The 21,533-nt window shown below is 54.0% G+C and overlaps 3 protein-coding genes across 3 annotated transcripts; 2 read left to right on the top strand and 1 right to left on the bottom strand.

Annotated features, from left to right (window-relative positions):
* The first annotated feature begins 6,978 nt into the window (after window positions 1-6,978).
* On the top strand, window positions 6,979-8,593 carry SLC35G2 (solute carrier family 35 member G2). The gene has a single exon (XM_009955824.2). The coding sequence runs from the start codon at window positions 7,011-7,013 to the stop codon at window positions 8,244-8,246; it is 1,236 nt and encodes a 411-aa protein (XP_009954126.1). The 5' UTR covers window positions 6,979-7,010; the 3' UTR covers window positions 8,247-8,593.
* Window positions 8,594-9,402: 809 nt separating this feature from the next.
* SCLY (selenocysteine lyase) lies at window positions 9,403-14,619 on the bottom strand. The gene is made up of 13 exons (XM_009955812.2): window positions 14,570-14,619; window positions 14,385-14,497; window positions 14,183-14,283; window positions 13,867-14,023; window positions 13,418-13,545; window positions 13,129-13,293; window positions 12,665-12,771; window positions 12,284-12,320; window positions 11,814-11,897; window positions 11,550-11,652; window positions 11,292-11,367; window positions 10,459-10,650; window positions 9,403-9,645 (listed from the first exon to the last, which is right to left on the bottom strand). Exons 1-12 carry the CDS (start codon window positions 14,617-14,619, stop codon window positions 10,491-10,493), a joined length of 1,281 nt encoding a protein of 426 aa, XP_009954114.2. The 3' UTR covers window positions 9,403-9,645; window positions 10,459-10,490.
* A 620-nt stretch (window positions 14,620-15,239) lies between these two features.
* Window positions 15,240-19,983, top strand: LOC104349584 (uncharacterized). The gene is made up of 2 exons (XM_086467976.1): window positions 15,240-15,330; window positions 16,440-19,983. Exon 2 carries the CDS (start codon window positions 16,473-16,475, stop codon window positions 17,319-17,321), a length of 849 nt encoding a protein of 282 aa, XP_086324102.1. The 5' UTR covers window positions 15,240-15,330; window positions 16,440-16,472; the 3' UTR covers window positions 17,322-19,983.
* Window positions 19,984-21,533: the final 1,550 nt, after the last annotated feature.

Below are 21,533 nucleotides of genomic sequence, written 5' to 3'. Positions count from 1 at the left end.
GCAGGGCGGCCCGGACGCTCCCGCCGCCTTCTCCCAGGCCGGGCCCAGGTGGCGGGCTGGGCTAGGCCGAACCGGGCTGCCCACCGGCTTCCGCAACTTTCCCTCCCCGCGGCCACGGCACCGGCAGCAGCTCCGCCGCCTGGGCCGGCCAGGGGGCCGCCGCCGCCACCGTGCCCTGCGCGGCGGAAGCACCACCCCCGCTCCGCCCGAGCATCCCCCGCCGTCGCCGCCCGCGCCGCCCCCATCCCCGCGGCCCTGGGCCGCGCAGCGGGAGCGCCGCCGCCGCCCGGAGTGGGGCACAGGCCCGGCAGCGGGAGAGGCCGCCGAGCTCGGCCCGGCGCCCCCGGCAGCCCCGGCGGGGACAATGAGATGGCGGCGAAGAGCGCCGCGCCCGGGGGACCCGTTGCTCCGGCAGGAGCCGCCCCGCCCCGCGCCGCCTCCTCTTCCCTCCCCTCCCCTTCTCCTCTCTCCTCGCACGGGCAGCGCCCGCTCCCGGCCCGGCCGCCGCGGAGACCGAACGAGCGAGCAAGCGGCCCCGGCCCGCTGCCCCCGCCCCTCGCGCCTCCATCTTGGATCGGCGCCTCAGCGCCCTCCCTCCCCCGCGCCCCGCTCACCTCGGGCCGCGCCGCGCCGGGCCGGGCGGCACCCCGAGAGCCTGCGGAGCGGCTGGCGCGCGGGGTCCGGGCGGGTGCGGGCCGGGGCCGGGGCGGCGGCGCTGGCGGGGGCCGCGCTCACCGGAGCCGCAATCCTAAACCGCCATCTGGCGGCATTTCCGACCCGCCAATGGCGCAGCCGCCGCCGCGCGCCGGACCCCCAGCGCCCCCTGGCGCCCGCACGCCGCCGCGCGGGGAAGGCGGGGACGGGGAGCGGGGCGGGGGGGGGTGGAGGGCGCCGTGGGTCGCGGTCAGCCCCGCGCGGCACGCGGGCGCCACAAACGTCTTTCGCGCGAAAACGCCGCGCATGCGCCCCGTCACCGCTGCCCGCGCGCGGCCGCGGGGCGGAAGGCGGCCGTTAGCGCCGCTGCTGGGGGGGCGGGGCATCACCGGGGTGACAGGAAACCGGCGAGGAGAGAGGCACGCGCCGAGGCGGGCGTCTGTCGCGACAGAGCGTGGGAGGGGCCGGGCCGGGGGGCGGTCCCGGGCCCCGTGAGACGGCGGGGGCGCGGCCCAGGGTGCCCGCTGAGAGCGCGCCCGGCCGGGCGCCGGAGGGGTGGCCTTTGCCCGGCGGCTTCCCTGGGCCGGTGTGGCAGTGATGCGGCCCGTGGGCTGAGGGGGGCCGGGACCTCCCGGCATGGGAGAGGCGGGAAGCGGCCGCTGAGGGCGCGGCGGCCTGAGGCAACGGCGCCGGGCGGGTGTTTCGGCACCGGTAAGTGTTTCGGAGGAGGAGCGGGAGAGCCCCGCGCCAGGGTCTGCAGGGCTGGTAGCGAAGGAAGGGCCTGGCGGGGAAGGAGCCCCCGTAGCAGCAGCAGCAGCAGCAGCCGCCCCTCAGCCGCCTCCCTCATTCGGTCCTGGCCGAGACGCCAGACCGGCGTTGGCCACTGCGTGGGGCTGCTGCTCCCTCCTCGGGGTTTTTCAGGCCCGCTCCCCGTGTCCCTGCCAGAGCCGCCCTGCTTCCTCCGCTGGCAGCCTCTGCGGGGTGCTGCGGACGCGGTAGTTGCCATCGCAACTTGCGGAATCCTCCGTGTGAAACTCCCGAGTCCCGTGTTGCACCTGGCTGTCCCCGCACTCCCCTCTGCACACACCTCGCACGCACCAGCTCGCTGCCTGGCCGGGCTCTGCGATTTCTTGGGAGAAGATCGAAAGCAGTAAGCTTTAAATAAACCTTAACCTGTAGTTTATTCTAGTACACCTGAACGTGCCCTCTTGTGCTCTATTTCAGCCCTCTGTAATGTGCCGTTTAAGGCCTTTCTTGTATCTAGCCAACCTGTTTTCGTGTGCTGTGGGAGACTGTATTTAAGTGTCGATGTGTTCTCTCTTCTTCCCCACACACACCTGGAATTGTTCAGATAAGGGCTTTTGAAATGGGAAGTTTGCAGGGAGAGTGGTTCTTCTTCCAAGATCACCCCATGCAAGTATTGTTACAGCAGGCAACAGACATGAATGCAGAAATTAGAGAATATTTTTTTTTGTGGAAGATGACGCATTCGGAGCCCTTGCACAGCCAGAGAATAGGCTAGTGGCAGCAAGGGAACTCAAAGGTGTCACATATAATCCCGTTGAAATCGCATGTGGCAGCTTTAACAAGCTAGCACAAATACAGGATGTTTTTTGGGTAGCAAAATATTGTCAGGAATGTACTGACAATTCACGGGGCTTAAGTGTAGGGTTTATACTTGAATTCTGGCTCTTCCCTTAGGCAGTGCTGTTGGATGTGACTTGATTAATTTGAAGACATGGGATACTGGTTTGTTGGTTTGTGTATAATGTTTGCTCTTGTGCTTAAGTACTAAAACCTCCTTTCATATAATTGCTCTTTCATTTTCTTAAATATATTTTATTATTCATTAAATTTTAAGAAACACTTGAGTTTCTTTGCATGTATTTTTAATAAAATTGATTTATGTTGTCACACCATCTGGCTAAAAAGATAAAGGTACTCTGATGTTCCAGTGTGCACCTTACCCAGCAGTTTGAAAGCGTAGCAGAAATGTACGCTGTTTCAGCGATACCAACATTTAATGGCTGCTGTGCACACTACATTGCCTTTTCTTCCCCCTTGGTTCATGTTGTGTTACACTGGTCAGACATCATGTGAATATAGATCCCTTGGCATGTGCGGTTGCCTGAACTATCAAGCACCAAAGGCTCTCCAGCAAGGTTCAGGTGGTTTAATGGAGAGGTTGCTGAAACAGCAATGTAGGAGATTTTCCTGCACCTGATAAGAAATCAAAACCCTGCGTTGTGAGAAGTCTGTGCTCTGTGCACAAAGTGCTTAGTGAAGGTGGCAGAAGTTGCTCTGTTGCTTACAGCCCTCTGCTAACCTCAGTCCAACCCAGTTAGCGCTGGGGGGATTTCCCAAAGAAGAGGCAAAGGAGCATCCCTGCAAGGCCTGCCTTTAGGAGCGCAGGGATAGCTGGCTCCTCATTTTCAACTTCGTAAAGACTGCAGTCACCAATGTCTGCAAATCTTGTGTAATAACGTTTCAGTCTGCTAACTGATTTTGACCAAATCTGGCAGAAGATGAGAGTATTTTTCTGTGAGTTTATTGAAAATTGGTGGTTAGAATCACCAGTGAGACCTCAAAACCGTAATTCCTTCAGACACAACAAGGAGGAGAGCTCAGCTTCCCACCCCCAGTAGTCAAGTGGCATATAATCACCTATTTGTCTCTTGCTAACCAGCTCTGTGTAGTGACTGGGGAAGGGTGGGGGGGCGTACTGGAGTCTTTTGAAAGAAATTATGGTGTGTATTCTGTTAATAATTTGTGAGATTTAATAAATCGTTGTGACTGTTTATTCCCCCATGGGAAAACAGGGTTCACACTTTGGCAGTCAGTGATTTCCATGAGCTCTTAATTTAAATGGGTGTCCCACATTGTTGTTTGAGTTGAGAACGTTTGTATAAATGTACTGTGTGAGAGCTGACACAACATTTGTCATATACTCAATATTTGGTAGAGAAAATGAAATTTAGTTTTAAGCACTCCTGCTATTTTTTTGTTCTTTGTTACTTCTCATCTCCTGCCTTTCTCATTTCTCATGTGCTTGCCCTTCCACTTTTCAGCCCTTCCAACTATTAGCATTCTTAGTGTTGAAGAATACTGGAGGGAATACGGCATCTGTATAGGACAGCCATTTTGAGCTACGTGCTCATGATCTATTGTTTTCCTCCAGAGATCTCTGAATACATTACACAGGTCCAGTACTAAATTTACAACTGCATTTTGTTTCTTTTTCTATACCCTTTTCTATATTTGTTGGAAGAAAATGTAATCTAAAATCAGGAAGCAAGAAAGTTACCGTTCTATGCTAATGGTAAAAAATTCGGGGTTTTTTGTTTTGTTTCCATGAGCAAATAGTTGCATCATGTACTCAGCTGTTTCTTAGTGAAATAACCGAGTTTGTACAGGCTAGATGCACTGTCACTCTAATAATAATGCCTGTTGTGCACCTTTTGTCTTCTTTTCCTCCCACTTATTTTATTCCCGATCCATATATTGTGCCTTAAATAAAGAAGATCTTAATTTTTTTAAGATGTGGGGACAGCAAGACAGCATTGTGAATTTGTAACACAATGACAATGCTAGCCATGAAAAGCTGTGCTTGTGAAAATCACTGCCTTCCTGGACTCATTCAGTGCCTTTTGCATTTGCATTTTGCATCAAAAGAATCTGAAATCAACCACTTATCTGAAGAAAATGTGCAAATAGCAGGTGAGACTGGGGTAGATTTCTGGTAGGGTGTTTTTAAATGTTTGGTGGGTTGTTTGAACTGCCCACTCAGTGCAGCTGATACCAGCTCTTGCCCTCTTTATTTCTCCTCCATGACATTTCAGCTGTTTCTTTTCAAGTTTCTTGCAGTATTTGAACTGTACATTGACGAGCATTCTGGAGTACTCCTCCACCATTTAGCAGCGTACCGAGTACTCTTTGTTTTTTCAGCTGAGTTCTGCTGAAAACAGGTTGGCAGCAGAAACAGGAACAGGAGGAGTGATAACACAGGGCCTCCTGCCTAGACAAGGGTGTTTCTTGTCCTCAGGCCCTCTAACGTCTACCAGTCTCTGCTTCAGTGAGGTGCTTCGGGGCTGGGAGCGCAGTCTGCTAAAGCAAGAGTAAGGTGGTGCCCCAGGATACCTCGCTTACTTGTGCAGGTCCAAAGTGGCGCTGCTGCCTTCCTCCAGAGCTGGGTCTTGTGCCTGCCCCTCTCTCCACTCCCGTTCATCATGATCCCTGCCAGGATTTGTTCTGCCTGCAAGTAGTAGGCTGCAGCTCAGCCAGGGTGTAGCAGGGGGGTCAATAAACACTCAGCCTGTGAGGAGAAAGGAAGAATATCCCATTCTTATGTAAATTATTTTTACCAGGAGACGAAGGCAGTGCTTGGCTGTCACAGAACGTGGATGGGGAAGATGCAAAGGCTGAATCTGGCCGTGATATTTTTGAAGTATTTCTGTGCAGAGCTATTGCACCCACTCTCATGTTGCCTTTTGATCTGTGGTCTCCCCGACAAACCGCCGTTGTGCTGTTCAGCCCGATTGTCCATTCATCTGCAGTCGTGCGCCTTCAGGACCCACCTGCTCTGGTGCTTCGGTACTCCCTGCAGACAATGTCCATACCCGTCCCCTGCGGACAGCACAGAGGCCAAAGTGCTGCTGCCTGCAGGGCTGGGCTCGGCTCCTGGGCGTGGATGGCCGGATTGAGAGGATGGGTCCCCCTGGGCATCCTTTCCGCCGCAGCGCTGGTGAGGCAGGACATCAGGCATGGGATGGTGAATTTTCTTGTTATCAGCTGTAGGAACCTTATGCTCACAAAACCACTACTTGTTCTTTGGATTAGTTCCATCAATAATTCTGAGAGATGGCTGAGGAGTGGTTTTGGCAAGATGACACTGATTGCTTTCTCTCTATTTGAATTGTTTTGGGGTTTGTGGTGGTGGTTTTTTCATAATGATGCACTAGGGTTGCCAGTTCCCAAGGAACATGGCCTCAAAGGCATGCTAGTGCTTCTCAAATTTTCAGCTTTGAAAAACAAGCAGAATGTTTCACACCTCCCTCGGGTATTACTTTCTGTGCTGAGATGATTGTAACCTTTCCTAGTTGATATCTGAGAGCATCTACTGTTTCTGTTTAGACACCTGGACAAAGATGTAGATGACCGAGAGGTATTTTCCCCTTTTGGTTTAGGATTAAATCTCTCAGGCGCAGGTAAGGTCTGCATGTGTTTATTTGCTGGGGCGAACAGAAGGCAGGGAAGTTGCCTTTCTCTCGCTGCCACTTCATTTGGAAGGGCTCTTTGCGCAGATGGTGGAGGGCACTGCGGAAACAAAGTGATCTCGGTGACATCCTGAATTAAACTGACCCAGTGGTGTCACAGTGGGCCTGCGGACAGCGACAGCACTCCCAGCAGAGAGCTGGAGGGAAGTAAGGCCACAGGTGGGCTCCCCGTGGGCAGGCTGCATGCGCCTGCGACAGCAGAGACCAAGCAGCATTTGTGCTGGTGAAGGCCGGCTGCAAGAAGGATTGCTTGCTTGTTTGGGGAGGCTGCGTGGTGTGCACAGCTCAGGGGCACTGAGGTGAGAGCTCACACTGCTTGTGTAGTGCGAGATGGACCTTCAATAGGAGACAGAAGGGTGGTGGGTCTGTTGCTGTGGTTTTTAAATATCTTGCCATGGGAAGGTCTGGGTAGTAGTCTGGATCAGCCCTTCTAAATTTTCCCCATTAAAAAAAGGCGATCTGAAGAATGAATCTATTGCAAAATCAACCACTGGAAATAAAAGAATGTGAAAGGAGAAGCAATTTTTAACACTGTCAAAGTATTGTTCAAGAATGTGTCGTTTATCCCCATGCTAACTATGCTGACCTACTCAGGGATGCTCCCTATTTCCCTGTGTGGCGCTCTGTCAGTTTAGAAACAAGGTGATCGTCCTCTCCAGCCAATTTTCTTCCGTAATCTTGTAACATCAGCAAGCAATTAACAGTAAGTATAATTCATAATTACAGGGTATTTACCGTCCAAAAAGCTTAGCAAGAGGACTTTCTCATTAGAATAAGAATATACTAGAATGCATTATATGTACTATGCATAATGAGAACATATGTATTTTTCAAAAACTAGGGACTAAAATGAAGTTCCGTAGTTCGCTTTTAAGGAGATCCAAATGGCCTGACTATCAAAGGTATTTAGCAGTAACTCCCCAGAAAATTAAAGCAAAACCAAGTACTTGGACTTGGTTAATAAAAACAGCTTGTAAATGCTAACAGCATTTACATACTAATGAATCTCTTGCTATTCATTAAATAAAAATAACAGTGCTTGTGCATTTTTTTTTCTTAAGACCAGGACATTTCTCTGAGGAAATGGATACGTCTTCCCAAAAATACCCAGTCAAAAAGCGAGTGAAAATTCATCCCAACACAGTAACAGTGAAATATACTTCTCATTATCCCCAGCCAGGAGAAGAGGGATATGAGGATGTTAATGAAGATATTGGAGTATTTATGGAGGATAATCCTAAGAAAAGACTACTGACTGATGGGAGAAAGAGAGAAAGGACCTTTTTTGGTACAACAGACACCAAGCTTCGGCCAGCACAACTGCCAAAACCTGATGAGATGGGGCAATCCCAGCATTTTCCTGAAGGAAATATACTGCCGTCAAGGAAAACCTGGGTAGTCCTTTTTGGATCTGCTGTGGCTCACGGTTGTGTTGCTCTAATTACAAGATTAGTTTCTGATCGTTCCAAAGTGCCATCCCTAGAGTTAATCTTCATCCGTTCAGTCTTACAGGTGCTGTCCATTACTGTTGTGTGCTATTACCATGAGCCTCCCTTTGGCCCCAAAGGCTACAGACTGCGGCTCTTCTTCTATGGGGTCTGCAATGTTATCTCTATTACCTGTGCTTACACCTCCTTCTCTATAGTTCCCCCCAGCAATGGGACCATTATGTGGAGGGCTACCACTACAGTGTTCAGTGCCATTTTGGCTTTTTTACTCATAGATGAAGGAATGGCTTACATAGACATAGTTACTGTAGTTGGCAGTATGTTTGGCGTTTGTCTGGTCATGATCCCCAACATTGTTAAGGAGGAAAACTCTTTGCTGAGCACCTGGAAGGAAGCTTTTGGCTACACCATGACAGTTATGGCAGGTTTGACCACTGCTCTCTCCATGATAGTCTATAGGTCAATCAAAGATAACATCAGCATGTGGACGGCACTATTCACCTTTAGTTGGACAGGAACGGTGTGGGGAGCATCCACCATGTTCTTACTTCAAGAGCCAATCGTCCCACTGGATGGGGAAACCTGGAGCTATCTCCTTGCCATCTGTCTGTGCTCCACAGCAGCCTTCCTGGGGGTCTACTACGCCCTGAGCAAGTTCCACCCCGCTTTGGTTAGCACCGTACAGCACCTGGAGATAGTCATCGCCATGGTCCTGCAGCTCGTCGTGCTGCGCATCTTCCCAGGTGCTTATGATCTTGTTGGGGGAGCGGTTATTTTGGTTAGTGTTTTTTTCCTTGCGTGTTATAAACTGTCCTGGAAGAATTTAGGAAGGCAAGACTATCAGGAGATTGTGGATTCTTCCATTAAATGAATTGCGGTTTTGCCATCTGATTCTGGCTGTGTGACCACGTGAAAGTAGCATATTTCAACTCTGTGGTGTTCTAGCATAGTGGCCAGGACCTCTCTCTACCATTTAAATTCACAGCTGATGTAGGCATGTTGGTGTTTCCAGACTTCCATGACAGGTGAATTTGTTTTTATGCATACAACCACTGACATTTTGTCATACGGGAAGAGGCTGTTTGTCTCAGTATGTTGGGTGCGTAAGCAGGAGCACAGGCTGGTCCACAGACATGCAGGCCAAGTCAGAGGCATGTTCCTCCTCGCCTTCCCTCAATAAGGCAGTACAGAGACAGAGGGATTCACTAGTGACTTTCATTCCTGTGCAGTGTGGTAGTAGGAAAATGAACAGAAAACCATTACAGTGGTCAACCCAAGTGTTCGTACCTTCTGTAACACTTCTTACGTTTTGGCTGTAATAGTCTAAGTGAAGTAATGCAAATATTTCTGTGTTTAAAACTTGTGTTCCCTGTGTCTATAAAGAGTAAGTCAGTAAAGCTTTTTGTGCTTTGTGGTTAAATTTCTGTCTGAATCCTTGTGGGAAGCCCAGACCTCCTGTGGGGGAAAGAGCGCCCCAAAAATTGGATCTCCAGTTGTGCCACAGCTGTGAAAGAAAGGTCGCCAAGAACTATAAGGTCCATGATAGATAAAAGATCTACCCCTGAAGCAGAGCAGTATTCTTCTATGGAACCACTTTTTCTAAAAGAGGTTTTGACTGTTACACAAGTCAGGAAAAAAAAAAAGGAGACAGAAAAGATTGCATTTGAGATTGAGGTGTGAGCAGGGGCGGTAACACTGAACAGCCTGACAGGCATCCAGTGCCAGGCAGTCTGTGCTTGGGTCCTAACGCTTCAGTTAGAAATTAGATTTACAAAAAGCCCCGGGGTTTTATGGTTCCAAATAGCATTCCTGGCCGTGCTAATGTTCAGCTAGTAAAGAGAAAAGCAGCATCTAAGAATCTGTGTCCATGGCCTCCCTGCCAACCAGGACCAGCAGGCACCTCCCCGCTTCAGCAGACTGTGCCTCTGTTCTGGGACACAAGCATTTTCTGAGGGAAAAGATGTCACTCAGATGACCCCAACCAGTGCAGCTTCCCCCAGGAATAACACATTTTACTTGGGAAAAAGCCACAGCAGCAGCAATCACTTTTATTCCTATGAATACTCAGGGAGACCAGGTTCCCCGACATCAGTCAGCCCAGCTGGCAATGCTCCTAAGCCGTGTGACACTTGTGTCCTCCTATGTCAATGATGAGAGCGACCACCTGGGCCATGCCGGGAAGACACGTTTCCTCGGGTGTTGGCACACAGTTATGGCTGCCCCGACAACTCTCTTTCCTTTAGGAGCACGTGGAGCTGGCAACAGGAGCTCTGTAAGGACAGGAGGAAGGGGAGCAGGTAACGGAACGCAGTGCTGGAAAAGCCATGCCTGACGCCTTCCCATCCAAAACCCTTTGGCAGCTTGGCGCCCTGGCAGGGGCAGGGCACTTCCCAGCCCAGCATTTGCTGTGCTTCTGTCAATGCCTCGTTTCCCTCTGGGGCAGATGATCTTCCCCCCTCTGAGTAGTAAGACAGCGGGAAAGCTTCCTTTGTGGAAAGCAACCAGAGCAAAAGGCTCCATCTCCTATGGCTTCCACACCTGTTATGCTCTGGAGGGAGTCAAGCTTTGAGACTCTGTCATGCCAACACGCGTGCATGCACGCAGCCAGCTGGGTAGGTGCTGGCAAGCGAGGAGCACCCGACAGCGAGACTCCGCGAATGCCTGCACCGTGCAGTGGGGATGACGGAGTCCTGAGTGACCTCTTGATGAGCTGCCCCAGACCCAAAGCAGCAAAGCCCCCTCCTCAGCACAGCTCCCTGCTGCCTCCAGCAGCAGCACTAGCTTCTCTGCTTGAGCTGCACATGCTACAGAGCCGTGCCAGCCCCGCCATGATCCCTGCAAGCACAAGCTGATACACTGCTAAGCAGACCTAAGAGTGCTGATGAAACAGATGATCCCACTTCCTCCTCCTGCCACCACCAGCCGCCACCTCACCAACCTCTGATCCACAAACACAAGCTGCAGGCTGAGTCAGTTTGGCTTAGGCATCAGGCACAAAACTAATCCTGCCAAATGCTAAGCCCAAAGTGGCATAGGTAGTCAGCACCCAGGGGCCAAGCAGGGCACAACCCCATCCCAAGGACCTGGTTGATGACCGGGGAGCAATTCCTGGGGTCTACGGGGCTTGGTCCTGGTCCAGCTGTGCCACAGCCTGCACAAGGTCCTGCACAACCAGGTCCACGTCTGCCCGGGTGGTGTCTCGCCCGATGCTCAGCCGCAAGGCGTTCTGGGCCACATCGTAGGGGATCCCACAGCTAAGCAGAATTGAGGACGGCCTGAAACACAGACACAGGGGTGAGTGGGCTTAACTCAAAGGCTGAGAAAGCACATGCATCGCCAGAAAGCTTCACCAAGGGGGAGCACATCTGCAGATGCACTCCAGGCAAACCTGCTTGCTTTCCAAAGGCACCAGGTCCCACGGGGCTTGTTGCCCTATGCTAGATCTGGCTCTTCCCCTCCAAGGAGGAATCTCTCCTGTGTCCCCATGGGTTGGCAACTCTGCCATGTCTACAGAGCATTGCTCTAGACAGGCCAAAAGCACCTGCTGTCCCCACATGCACCCAAAGGAACCCACTGGAGACCCGAATTGCACTTAAGCAGGTGAGCCAGGCACATGTGGACATAAGGCAGACTCTCTTCTGGCAGTGCCAGGCATTGAAGAGTACTTCCAAGCTCAGCTGGAAAACCAAAGCCAGGAGGCACAAAGTCCTTACAAGCAGCAGACAAGCATTTCACTGTGTCTCCTGCAACAACCTCCTTTGCAGCCCTTCAGCCCCTCTGGAAAGCTCTGCAACCTCTTTGCTCCAGGTGACACTGCCCATAGCCACCCACGCTCCCTTTCCCTGTCCTATTTCCCTCCCTCCCACCCACTCTCCTCTGGGAAGATGCACTGGTCCTGGCAAAGCCAGCTGCTTACCGATCCCCTTTCTCAGAGTGGCAGGCAGCCCCAACACTGGCAAGAAGCGTCTTGCAGTGAGACAGCACCCTTCGCCCTGCAGCACACACAAGCACAGGTCTCCCAGCACCCAGGCTCTCTCCAAGGGCCACCGCCTGCCTCATCTCCCTGCTCAAGCCACGGCTGAGCGCCCGCCGGTCTCTAGCCACAGGGTGCTATGCAGGGCAGGTGCTTGGCTCTGTGGGCACCATCACAGGGCAGCGGAGGGGTAAGAGCTACCTTGAAGGCCTGGGCCCAGGATGGAGAAGTTAGAGGTGTTGCACAGTCGCTTGGAGCCCATAAAGTGGCTATTGAGATGGATCCTCTGCTTCCCAAAGGAGGCCTGGAGAAATCAGAGGGCTGTGAACCACTCACGGTTCACAAGCATCCCTGTCCTGATGAGGAGGCGGCAGGGCCAGGGGGCCATAACCTCCCTGGCTCCAGGCCCCGTGCTCTGCAGGCTGAGACCCCGGGAGGGCAGAGACAAACAGGAACTATGCTCACCTCCAGCCTGGCCTCCAGGTAATCTCGAACATCCCGCATATGAGCCTCGTAGGCCTCCCAGTTCTTGCTCACTAACTCTGCAGCCTGATGAGAGAAAACCCAGACAGGTTCTGTCAGCAAACCCCTGATACCTCCCTCTGCGAGCAGCCCCCTGGCATCTGAATCCAACACAGGAACAGCCTCTGCAATTGTCAGGTCCCCGGTGTCCCCCAACAGCCGCTCAGTGCCTTGCGCCACATGAGCTGCGTGGCTGCCCACGGCCAGCACTGCAAAGCCTGCAGCAAGTGCTCCGAAGCACCTCCTTTAACTAGAACCAGAAAGCTCCGTCTCCTTTTCCAGCAATTTGCCCACCCTCCCACGCCCTGAGTTTGTCACTTCTAATGACCAGAGAGCACAAGTGGCTGGCTCCGTCTGGCTCCGCCAGGCAGCACCCCCAGGGAACCGCTCACTCGTGACCACCACTGACTCACCTGGCCGAGCCCAGCGATCATTGGTGTGTTCTCAGTGCTGGAAGGGAACAGGGAGCAGCGAGTTATTTCTCCAAACCAGAAACCCAACCTCAAGGAACAGACATTCCCCGTGCGGCACCCCTCAGCACTGGCAGGGGGTTCCGGACACCTCTCTGAGGTGGTTGGGCAGGGGGCAGCTCCACCCTGTGGTTCTTCCCGCGGCAAAGCCTACGCACCAGGCTCCTGCAGCTCCCCCACATGGATCCATCTCCCTGCACTGTGCTGCCCGCCCCAGAGCTGGCAGGTGACACTGCTGCCAGCTCAGCTTGGCCTAAGTAGCCATACATGGTCTGGCCACTAGCCCGAGGCCCAGCTCGCCAGGCCACGACCCAGCCACCTTACCCTGCCCGGAAACTGCTCTCCTGTCCCCCTCCGAAGAGCATGGGGTGCAGTGGGGTGGTGGTGCCGGGGCCACGCACGTACAGTGCGCCAATCCGCGGGCCGTAGAACTGTGGGGAGAAACAGCCGCAGTGACCCTGGGGACACTGCCAGGTGTCCCTTTCCTGTACTCCTGCCCAAATCCAAGTGCCCTCCAGTGCTGACCCCTGCCTGTCTCACAGGCACAGGCTGCTGCAGAGCTGTCCCCCTGCCCTTGGCCTCCTCCTGCTCCCCCTTCCAAACAGGTCCTTCTGGGTCACAGGAGCCTTATCCCCCAGCTGAAGGCTGTCTTCGGAGCACCATCCAGCAGGAAAACTTTGGTCACTGGTGAGGTATTAAGCTGTTGCGGCACCCAAAGTCTCCCTGGCACCCCAACAGAGATGTCTTAGAGGGTGAACAGCAGCTGAACCATGTCAACAGGGTCATACCTTGTGTCCCACAATGGTGAGGTAGTCCACCCCCAGCTCCTGCACATCCACGTGCCCCTTGCCAATCATCTGTGCTGCGTCAGTGTGCACCAGGATCCTGGGCAGCCCCTCCGCTGCTCTCCGCTGATTGAGGGCACGGATGCGCTGGCTCAGCTCCGCAACAGGCTGGCAGGAGGGAAGAGGGTCTGTGTCCCAGCAACCCTCAGCTCTCCCTCACCAAGCACCTTTTCGCAAGGATGTCCCCACCCTGTCCCACTTGTCCACCCCCTGCCCTGCCACACAGACTCACCATGATGACCCCAGTCTCGTTATTGGCCAACATGATGGAAACCAGGCAGGTGGTTGGCCGGATGGCGGCAAGGACATCGTCCACCTCAGCCTGCCCACTTTGTGGGGACACAGCCACAAAGGTGGCTTCTGCAAGCCAAAAAACAAGTCCTGAGATTTGCTGGGAAGCCCAACAGTGCCCAGGGCTGCCTGCACCCCACTGTGCAGGCACCTGGCGTGCAGGCAGAGCACAGTGGGTCTTGGGGCTGGCGCTGGATGCCAATGGGGTGACAAATCCAGCTTGAGGGAATGAGGGCATCAAGTGGGGAGTCAGTGCCCTTTGGGGGGAAAAAGGGAACATCAAGGAGCAAGAGGGTTCCCATCGTCCTCCACAAAAACGCCAGCAGAGAAAAGCTCCCCTTGCAAACCCCAGTCTGTGGCCAGATGCCCTCTGGTCCCCCTGCTGCTCACCCGCCAGGTTCTCCTTCACCAGCTGCTCCAGCGGCAGGCGGATGGAGTCGTGCTCCACGCTCGATGTCATAATGTGTGGCGTCCCCCAGCTGTCCTCCGGCCTGGCCTGGCTTTCATGGAAATGCCTGCAGGCGGTGTGGATCACCATGTTGTTTGCCTGAAGAGAAGAAGGCAGAGGAGAAAATGAAGGCCCAGAGGAAGCGCAGCGCCCTTCATCCCCACCCTCCTCAGCACTGCTGACTTGAAAGGAGGTGGTGGGCAGGGGTGCCTGGGAAGGGGGGTCACTGCCTGGCACAGAGATCATGGCCATTCCCACCTCCGTGCCGCCCGAGGTAAAGACGATGTCCTCCGGCCGGCCTCCCACCATCCTGGCCAGGCTCTCCCGGGCGCTGACAATAACCTCTTTCGCTTTCCTGCCTGTGGAACAAGACCCAGCAGCTCTGCCATGGGCTCCTGTGGCCACGGGGCTCAGTTCAGCCACAGAGGGGAGCTGACATGGCAGCTGCACTGGTCCCTACCTGCAGGGTGAGAGCTGCTGGGGTTGCCCCAGGCCTGGTGCATGGCGTCCCACACAGCCTGGGCCACCTCGGGGGCCAGGGGGGTGGTGGCATTGTGGTCCAGGTAGATCCTCCTGTGGGGGCAGGTGGCAGGTGAGGGGGTGCCAGGGGGCAGGAAAGGGGAACAGGGCAGGGCAGGGCCTCACCCCTCCACCGAGTCGCACCGTGCCTCCACCGGCTCCGTCCCAGTGCCCATCACTGACATCACCGTCCTGCTGCCGCCGCCGCCCTGGCACCCGGGGCACAGGCACGTGGGCGCCTGCGTCGGGGACCAGGCAGCTGCCCTGCCTGCCCCACCGCCACCAATCAGCTCCCTCTTTCCTTCCCCCCATCACAGCACTCACCAATTAGCTCCCTCTCCCCTGCCGCACAATAATAGCATCCGCCAATCAGTTCCCTCCTTCCTCCCTTCCCTGCCGCCATGACGCCCCGCTCGCCCGCCAATCTGCTCCCCACCGGCTAGGCAGTGACCAATCAGCTCCCGTCACGCTCGCGCCCGCACTGCGCCCGCCCAATGGCCAAGGGGACACCGATTCCGCGGCGCGTCCAATCGGCTCCGCCCCGGGTCGGCGCGAGACCTCTCCTCCCCCCCCCCCGTCAAGAGGCGCGGGGAGGGGGGTATCGGGGCCGCGGCGCCGTCGCTCGCTCACTCTCACGTGCTACCCCCTCTTCCCCGTGCGGCCAATCCCGCGGCTGGTGTCGCCGCGCCGGGCGGAAGGGGTAGGCGCGAGGCGGCGGCGCTTCCGGCGCGCACCACTGAGGCACGAGTGGCGGGGGCGGCCCTTCCGGGAGAGGGCGGGCTGGAGCGGCCGCGGCGCTGCCCCTCTTCAAGATGGCGGCGGCAACCTCGGCCTGTTCCCCCCGCTTCTTCCTGCGCAGGCTCCGCAGACCCCCCTCCAAGATGGCGGTGAGCCCCGGGGAGGGGAGGGGCCCGGGCCGGGCCGGGGGCAGGGCGCGCAAGGCTCCGCCGACCCCCGCCCGGGGCCCGCGGCCCGCAGGAGGCCTCAGGCGGGGCGGGCGGGCGGCGCCCGGGGCCCTCCCGGCACCCTCCCGGCACCGCGCCGTGACTCAGCGCTGCGGGGCGCCCCGGGCCGCAGCAGGGCGGGGCAGGCCCCGGCCCCGCGCCCCCGGCGGCAGTCCCGCAGCCCCCGGCATGCCTCCGCTCCAGGAGCCGCCGGCCGAGGGGGGCCGAGGCGGCGGGAGGCCCACGGGCCAGCCCGGGTCCCGCAGCGGGCCTTGTGTCCTCGGCGGGCCCGGGCCTCATGGCTGCACGGCCGCCCCCCTCGTTCCGGGCGGCGGCAGGCGGAGGGGTCGAGCCGCGGCCGAAGAGCTGCAGGCTGCGATGCCGCTCGCCGTGCGATGCCGCTCGCCCTGGTCCCCCGCGCCGCCTGCGTGGCCGGGGAAAGTGCCAGTCATGCTGCGGGGCAGGCCGGGCCTAGGCAGGGCCGCGGCGGGCTGCGATGAGTAATCCTCAGCCGAGACCTCGGTGCTGCGGGGGGCAGGGAGGACGCCGGGAGGGCGAGCTGGTGCTTCGGGGCCGCTCCGGGGCAGGGAGGAAGGCGAGAGGAGCCGCAGGGGAGACGAGCCCGGCCGCCGTAGGCAGCCCCGTACCGGGGCGGGAGGAACCGCGGTGTTGCAGTGCAGCCGGTGCGGAGGCATGCCTGCCTTTGCGTGCCAGCCTTCAAGCCCGGCACCCTTAGGCAGTCTTGATTTACTGTAATTTGCAATATGAAGTCCAAAACCCAATTAAAAACTAATTGACATGAACAAACACACCGTATTAAGCTTTAAGAACCGCATAGACGAGCGAGATAGTCTCGCCGTGCAAATGTTTAAATGGGCTGGGTTAACAGCAGCCGTCCAACAGCAACGGAGTGCACCATAAAATCCCACATTTTTTTGGTCTGAGCATATTTTCTCATCTGCTACTTTTGCTGCAGAAAAAAAAATGTTTCATTTGACCTACTCTTCCCCCCCCCCCCCCTTTCTTTTTTTCCCTCCCCCCTCATCTTTCAGATTATGTCCTAACTACAAGATAAACAAGCAGTGATGGAATCACTGGATACCGAGGTGAGAGCACGGAAGACTCTGGGGACTGTTGAATATGTAGAGTCTTCGGGTTTCACCCAGGGAGTCCTGCCAACCAAGAAGGATGTGGTTCAGAATATGCTGTATTTATTGCAGCCTAAAAGAGCTGGCCAAGCCCAGCGGTCCAAAGAGGACGCAGCCCAGTTGCTTGCTGAGCACCTGCAAGAGCACTGGTTGGTTTGCAACTTGCACACCATTGCAACACAAAATATAAAGAAACTTATCCTCAAAATGTACGAGGAGTTTACCAGATTGTATCAGACCAGAAAGCAGAGACAGAACCAGGCTTTTACCGAGCGAGCAGACAAATTCAACGAGAGTTCAGAGAAGCTCTTTGACGTGTTTTGTGCAGACACACAGATGAGAAATAAACTGGAGGAATACAGTGGAATAAAAATGACTAGCATCGAGTGGAAATTTCTTGAAGATCAAAGAAGCGAAAGAAAAATGTACTATGAAGACTTCACAGACAAGCAAGAATTGAAGATGATGGAAAGGAGACAAAAGATACAATATTTAGAGCACTTCAGAAAACTCGCCAAGGAGGAGAAGGAAGGAAACAAAGCAAAGGAAACGAAATACAAAAGTGACGAGCAATCGGACGAAGGCACGAGTGTGGATGAATCCTACCCCGCGGAGGAGGAGAATGGCGGGGCTCCAGCTTTCTCGCTGCGGGGCAGGAGGAAGCGCCGGTGCACGGCGACCCCTGCAAGTGCCGCTATGCCCCTGGAATGCCAGCATATACGGATGAGCATCAGGAGAGTTAGGCCTGGGTTCTACGAGACTGTGGAGAAGGTCAAAAACTGCTAGTGCGTGCTGCAGTCGGCAGGCAGGGCTGCTGGAGTACGAGGTGGCAATGCACACATTAGGCAAGTTTGAAATCCCACCATCAATTGGAAGTGATTGTTGTAGCTCCCCAAGCCAGAGCTCAGGAACACCCTGCCTCCGGAGACAACAGCGGCAAGGACTAAAACACGTGAATTCAGAAGGAGTAGTTGGTGGCTAATGATGCGGAGGCTCAAACGTATCAGATTATCTAAGGTTACATAGCATACAAGCCTCTTCTTCTGAGGTCCTGCCTACACCAGTGGGTTTTTGGAAGTCTCTCACCGTTTCTGAGCCAGCAGTGGCCTAACAGTATGAAACAGGACTTGGATTTACTGCAGGGAAATAACGTGGACTTGTTGCTGATAGAAAATTTGTGTGCTGAAAAGCCCTAATTCCTGCTGGTTTTGGTGGAGGTGAAAGCTGCTCTGCCCCTTTCAGCAGAATTTGGCATTTCTGCGAGGAAGGAAGCTGGTTTTCAGCTTGTGTTGCCCAGTCCCGGAGAGACACCCTGCAGTTCTGTGAAGGGATTGCTCTCTTGCTCAAGGAGGGGGAGAGAGAGAGAGAGCAGGAGACATTTGAGTGCTTTGGCTCTAAAAGCATTGGTGATTCTGAATGTTTTATTCTAGATTTTATTTTAACAACGTTTCCTTTATCAGGATAAACTTCCCATAATTGGGTGAGTTTTAACATGAAGTCCCTAATCTAGGATCTGAGGTGTGAATCCTAAATGAAGTGGTAATGTTTTATCTTCTGGGAGGGTGAGATCGGGGGAAGGATGCAAATTGCATTATTTAGTTTTTTAAGACAGGAAAAATTTTACAAACTGTTACCCTGCCTCCCTAAGATATAGAGAAGAAAAAGCCTTCCCAGGTGTGGGTAGCTGTGGTATTTACAGCAAGAGGCACCTGAGTCTGGGCAAACCAGCAGGGTGGCAGTGGTAGTTTTCCACTCGCAGTTTGTTTGAACAAAGCGTAACCCTCTTGCCCACGTACATCCTGAGCAGTGACATGTCTGTGATTTTTAGATACCTGCAGTACGAGGATATCTGCTGGTTTTAGTTAGAGTTGCTTTACTGTTTTTTAAAGATGAGAGACTTGAACTTTCAGTGAAATTCAGTGCTGGTGAGATTCCCAAACCTTGCCAGACTACACTGAAAATTAAAAACCCCAAGTCTCTGTTTGTCTGCAGACATTGTCTGGTAGAAAGAGCGCAAACTTGCCTGGTTTTCAAATTGACCTTTCAGTGTGAACGTTGGTTTCCCTACTCCAGTATCTCAGCTTTTCCCTGTTTCTTTCCTCTCCATCCTGCACATCATTTTACTGACATTAACCTGTGCTGTTTCGTTCTTTGGCTTTTGCTCCCTTTAACAATAAATGCATGTACGAATAATTTTGACAGTTCCTTTGCTTTTGACGAATCAGTTCTTGGACTGCTTTGAAGTCCTATGCCAAAGGAGGAATGAAACGCAAATGAGCTGCTGGTCCGAGTGGGACCCAGCAGAGCTTGCAAGCACAAGCAGCAGTGGCGGCAGCTCCGGCCTCGCTGCTCAGGCAGGCTCCAGCATCCCTCCGCTCCGTCCCTCCACCTGTGGACAGATCCGTCCGGCTCAGAGCGATGCACCAGCTTCCCAGTGACCTTGCGCGTTAGTCCATACCGAGATTTTTACTCTGTGTCTCTGAGAAGTTCTTCATGGTAAGTTGCTCCAAAATATTTAGTGAACTCCGTGTATTCCGCATCACTCGTAGTGTTGTGACAGGTTTAATAGCTTGTGCCCAAGTCCTGCAGTACCCTTCAGGCTCCGCTGCTTGAGAGTTGCAGCCCTCTCTCTCCTCCTCTCTCTGACGTGCTTCACTGACTTCCCCTAAATTATGTCACGTTTAAACTATTTGCCTTCCAGGCCTGAGGTGCTGGACTTGAGCCTCTCACTGGGCTTTTACACCAGCAGCTCTGTTTCAGCAGGGAATATAGCCAAGCTCAGACCTCGCCGAAGTAGAGGTTTTTTAATAACTGCTGTAAACCCCCCTTTCTATTACAAATATAGCTGACAGTATAAATGCTCGTGTGTAAAGCAAATCCACTAGGGTTGACTAGAATATGGAACACAGCTGTATAATGCTTTATGATTTTCAGGGATTCAGGGTATTTAAGGTTGTCGAATCTGGCTTCCTGTATACCACAGGGAATTGCATTTCATTCAGAGCCCCGCACTCAGCCTACTAGTTTCAGTTTAACTGATGCATCTTACAGAAAGCTGAGCTGAAGATGTCAGAACTCTGCTGTCTTCCTCAGTTAGACACTTAGTGGTTTGTCACCTTCGCTGTTTTAAAAAAGAAAAAAAAAAAGTCTGACCCATCTTCTAGGCTGTGATTCTTTTCATGACACCTTGTACAGGCTGAGCAGTGTTTATCGCATTTATTTTTTTTTTTTTAACTGGGTTTGACTGTGGATAGAGCCAAAGCCTGGCTCTGTTTCTGCTGCAACAGGGGAAAGATTTCTAAATAATGTATTCTGATTACTCTTCTTTGGGACCATGGTGCCTTTTTAATCAGGACAGTAAATCTTGTCCCAGGATTCTGTACTTTTGTACGTTAACAGTTGTTGACTTTCCTTTTTTGGTGTGTCCCAAATAAATTAATATAACATACCTCTGGGCTTTTGTTTCTTCTTTCTGAAGGGGGAGGAAAGAGGAAACTGAAGCTAAAATAAACCTTCTCTACTTCAGCTCTCCCTCCCGGGCTCTTGCAGGAGCAGCGGTGAAGCATGCGGGTGGAACCCCTCTCTGGACTGTGTGGGGCAGCGGTAGGGAAGCTGCTAGAAATGAGAGTCTAGGATCGGGGCCCTGTCTGAAGCCTTTCTTTTTGCCAAAACCGCTGAAGCCTGCAGCGGCCGAAGGTAAGGAGGGAGAGATGAAACCTCTGTGCGTGGTGGCAGTGTTTCACTTGGGCTCTCAGTGTGCTTCAGGCTTGGGGAGGCCAGTATTGGAGACAAGGTGGGGGAGGGGGACACCCTGCCTTGCTGGGGTGATCCCGTGGGTGGATCCCCCCTTCTGCCTGTTCAGTCCTGACTGTGATCAGGGACGTGTCGTACGAGGTGAGCACAGGGCGGCTGGTGCCCAGGAGACACGCAGGGCCGTGGTTTGCACCACAGGACTTCAGTGTAGGAAGGGAAAGGGGAAAGGAAGAAATGCTGGAAAGGGCATGTTTGCTTCAACTACTTTTTGCAGGAGGAGAGAAAGAAGGTGCGTCCCAGGGGCTACAAAAAACACTTTCGATGGACGCAGAGTTGCTGATTTAACTGCATATTTGTGGAGAAACATGTTCAGCCTTTGCAGTCAGATTTGAGCTCAAATGGAGCTTGGCTACCCTGAACCTTTCACTCTGATTTCTGCAAGGGGGGCAATAGATAAGAGAGAGCATCCTGAAACCTGAGCGTGGCCAGGCTCCTCTGCGCCCCAGCCTTGGGCCCTTCCACTTAGGCAGGGCTCATGCAGCCCCAGGGAAGGTTTTTCACCCCTCTGCAAGCGAAAGCTTACTTTTCACGGCCCTTGCAAGTACCTTGCAGTTGCCGAGGTCTGCTCTAAGCGAGGTCATACAGAAATACCCGTCTGATCTCCCAGGATGTACGTGCCTCTTCACATGGCAGCTGTTCCTCTGCCTCCTGCAAAGCATCTCAGAAAGGGGAAGGAACATGAAAAAAACCACACAAAATACAAATTATTGCACTACTGAGTGGCCTGGATGCGGAAAACAATCTGTCTATAATTCAGAACATAGAAACTGCCACAAAGTTGGAATTTAAAACAAGTCTGAGCCCAGCGCTGTGGGCTCACGGCTGTGTTTGGTGAAGGAGCTCCTGTAAAGGCAGGCATGTGGGCACAAGGAGGGGGCATCCACCAGCTGCCCCTGCAAGAAGTGCCGGAGCCTTGTCCTGGAGGTGCCAGACAGCTTAATGCAGGGTGATGGTGACAAATTGTGGCACTGCAGGTGGGGCACTGGGGAAAATGGTTTTCCTGGGAAGGGTGGAGCAGAACTGTGAGACTGTGTCATGAATATGGTTGTGCTCAGTGCTTGTGGCTGGGCTGTAGGGCAGCTCCAGGAGGGGAGATGAACCTCCTGTTGCATCTGACACCTGTGTTTTGTCCCCTAGGGGGGTGGGGGGGTGTGTGCATCAGGCAGGTAGTGGCAAAGACATTCC

Source organism: Leptosomus discolor, chromosome 7 (genome assembly GCF_034619465.1).
Source record: "Leptosomus discolor isolate bLepDis1 chromosome 7, bLepDis1.hap2, whole genome shotgun sequence".
NCBI lineage: Eukaryota > Metazoa > Chordata > Aves > Leptosomiformes > Leptosomidae > Leptosomus > Leptosomus discolor.
This window is presented reverse-complemented; position numbering and strand designations above follow the sequence as displayed.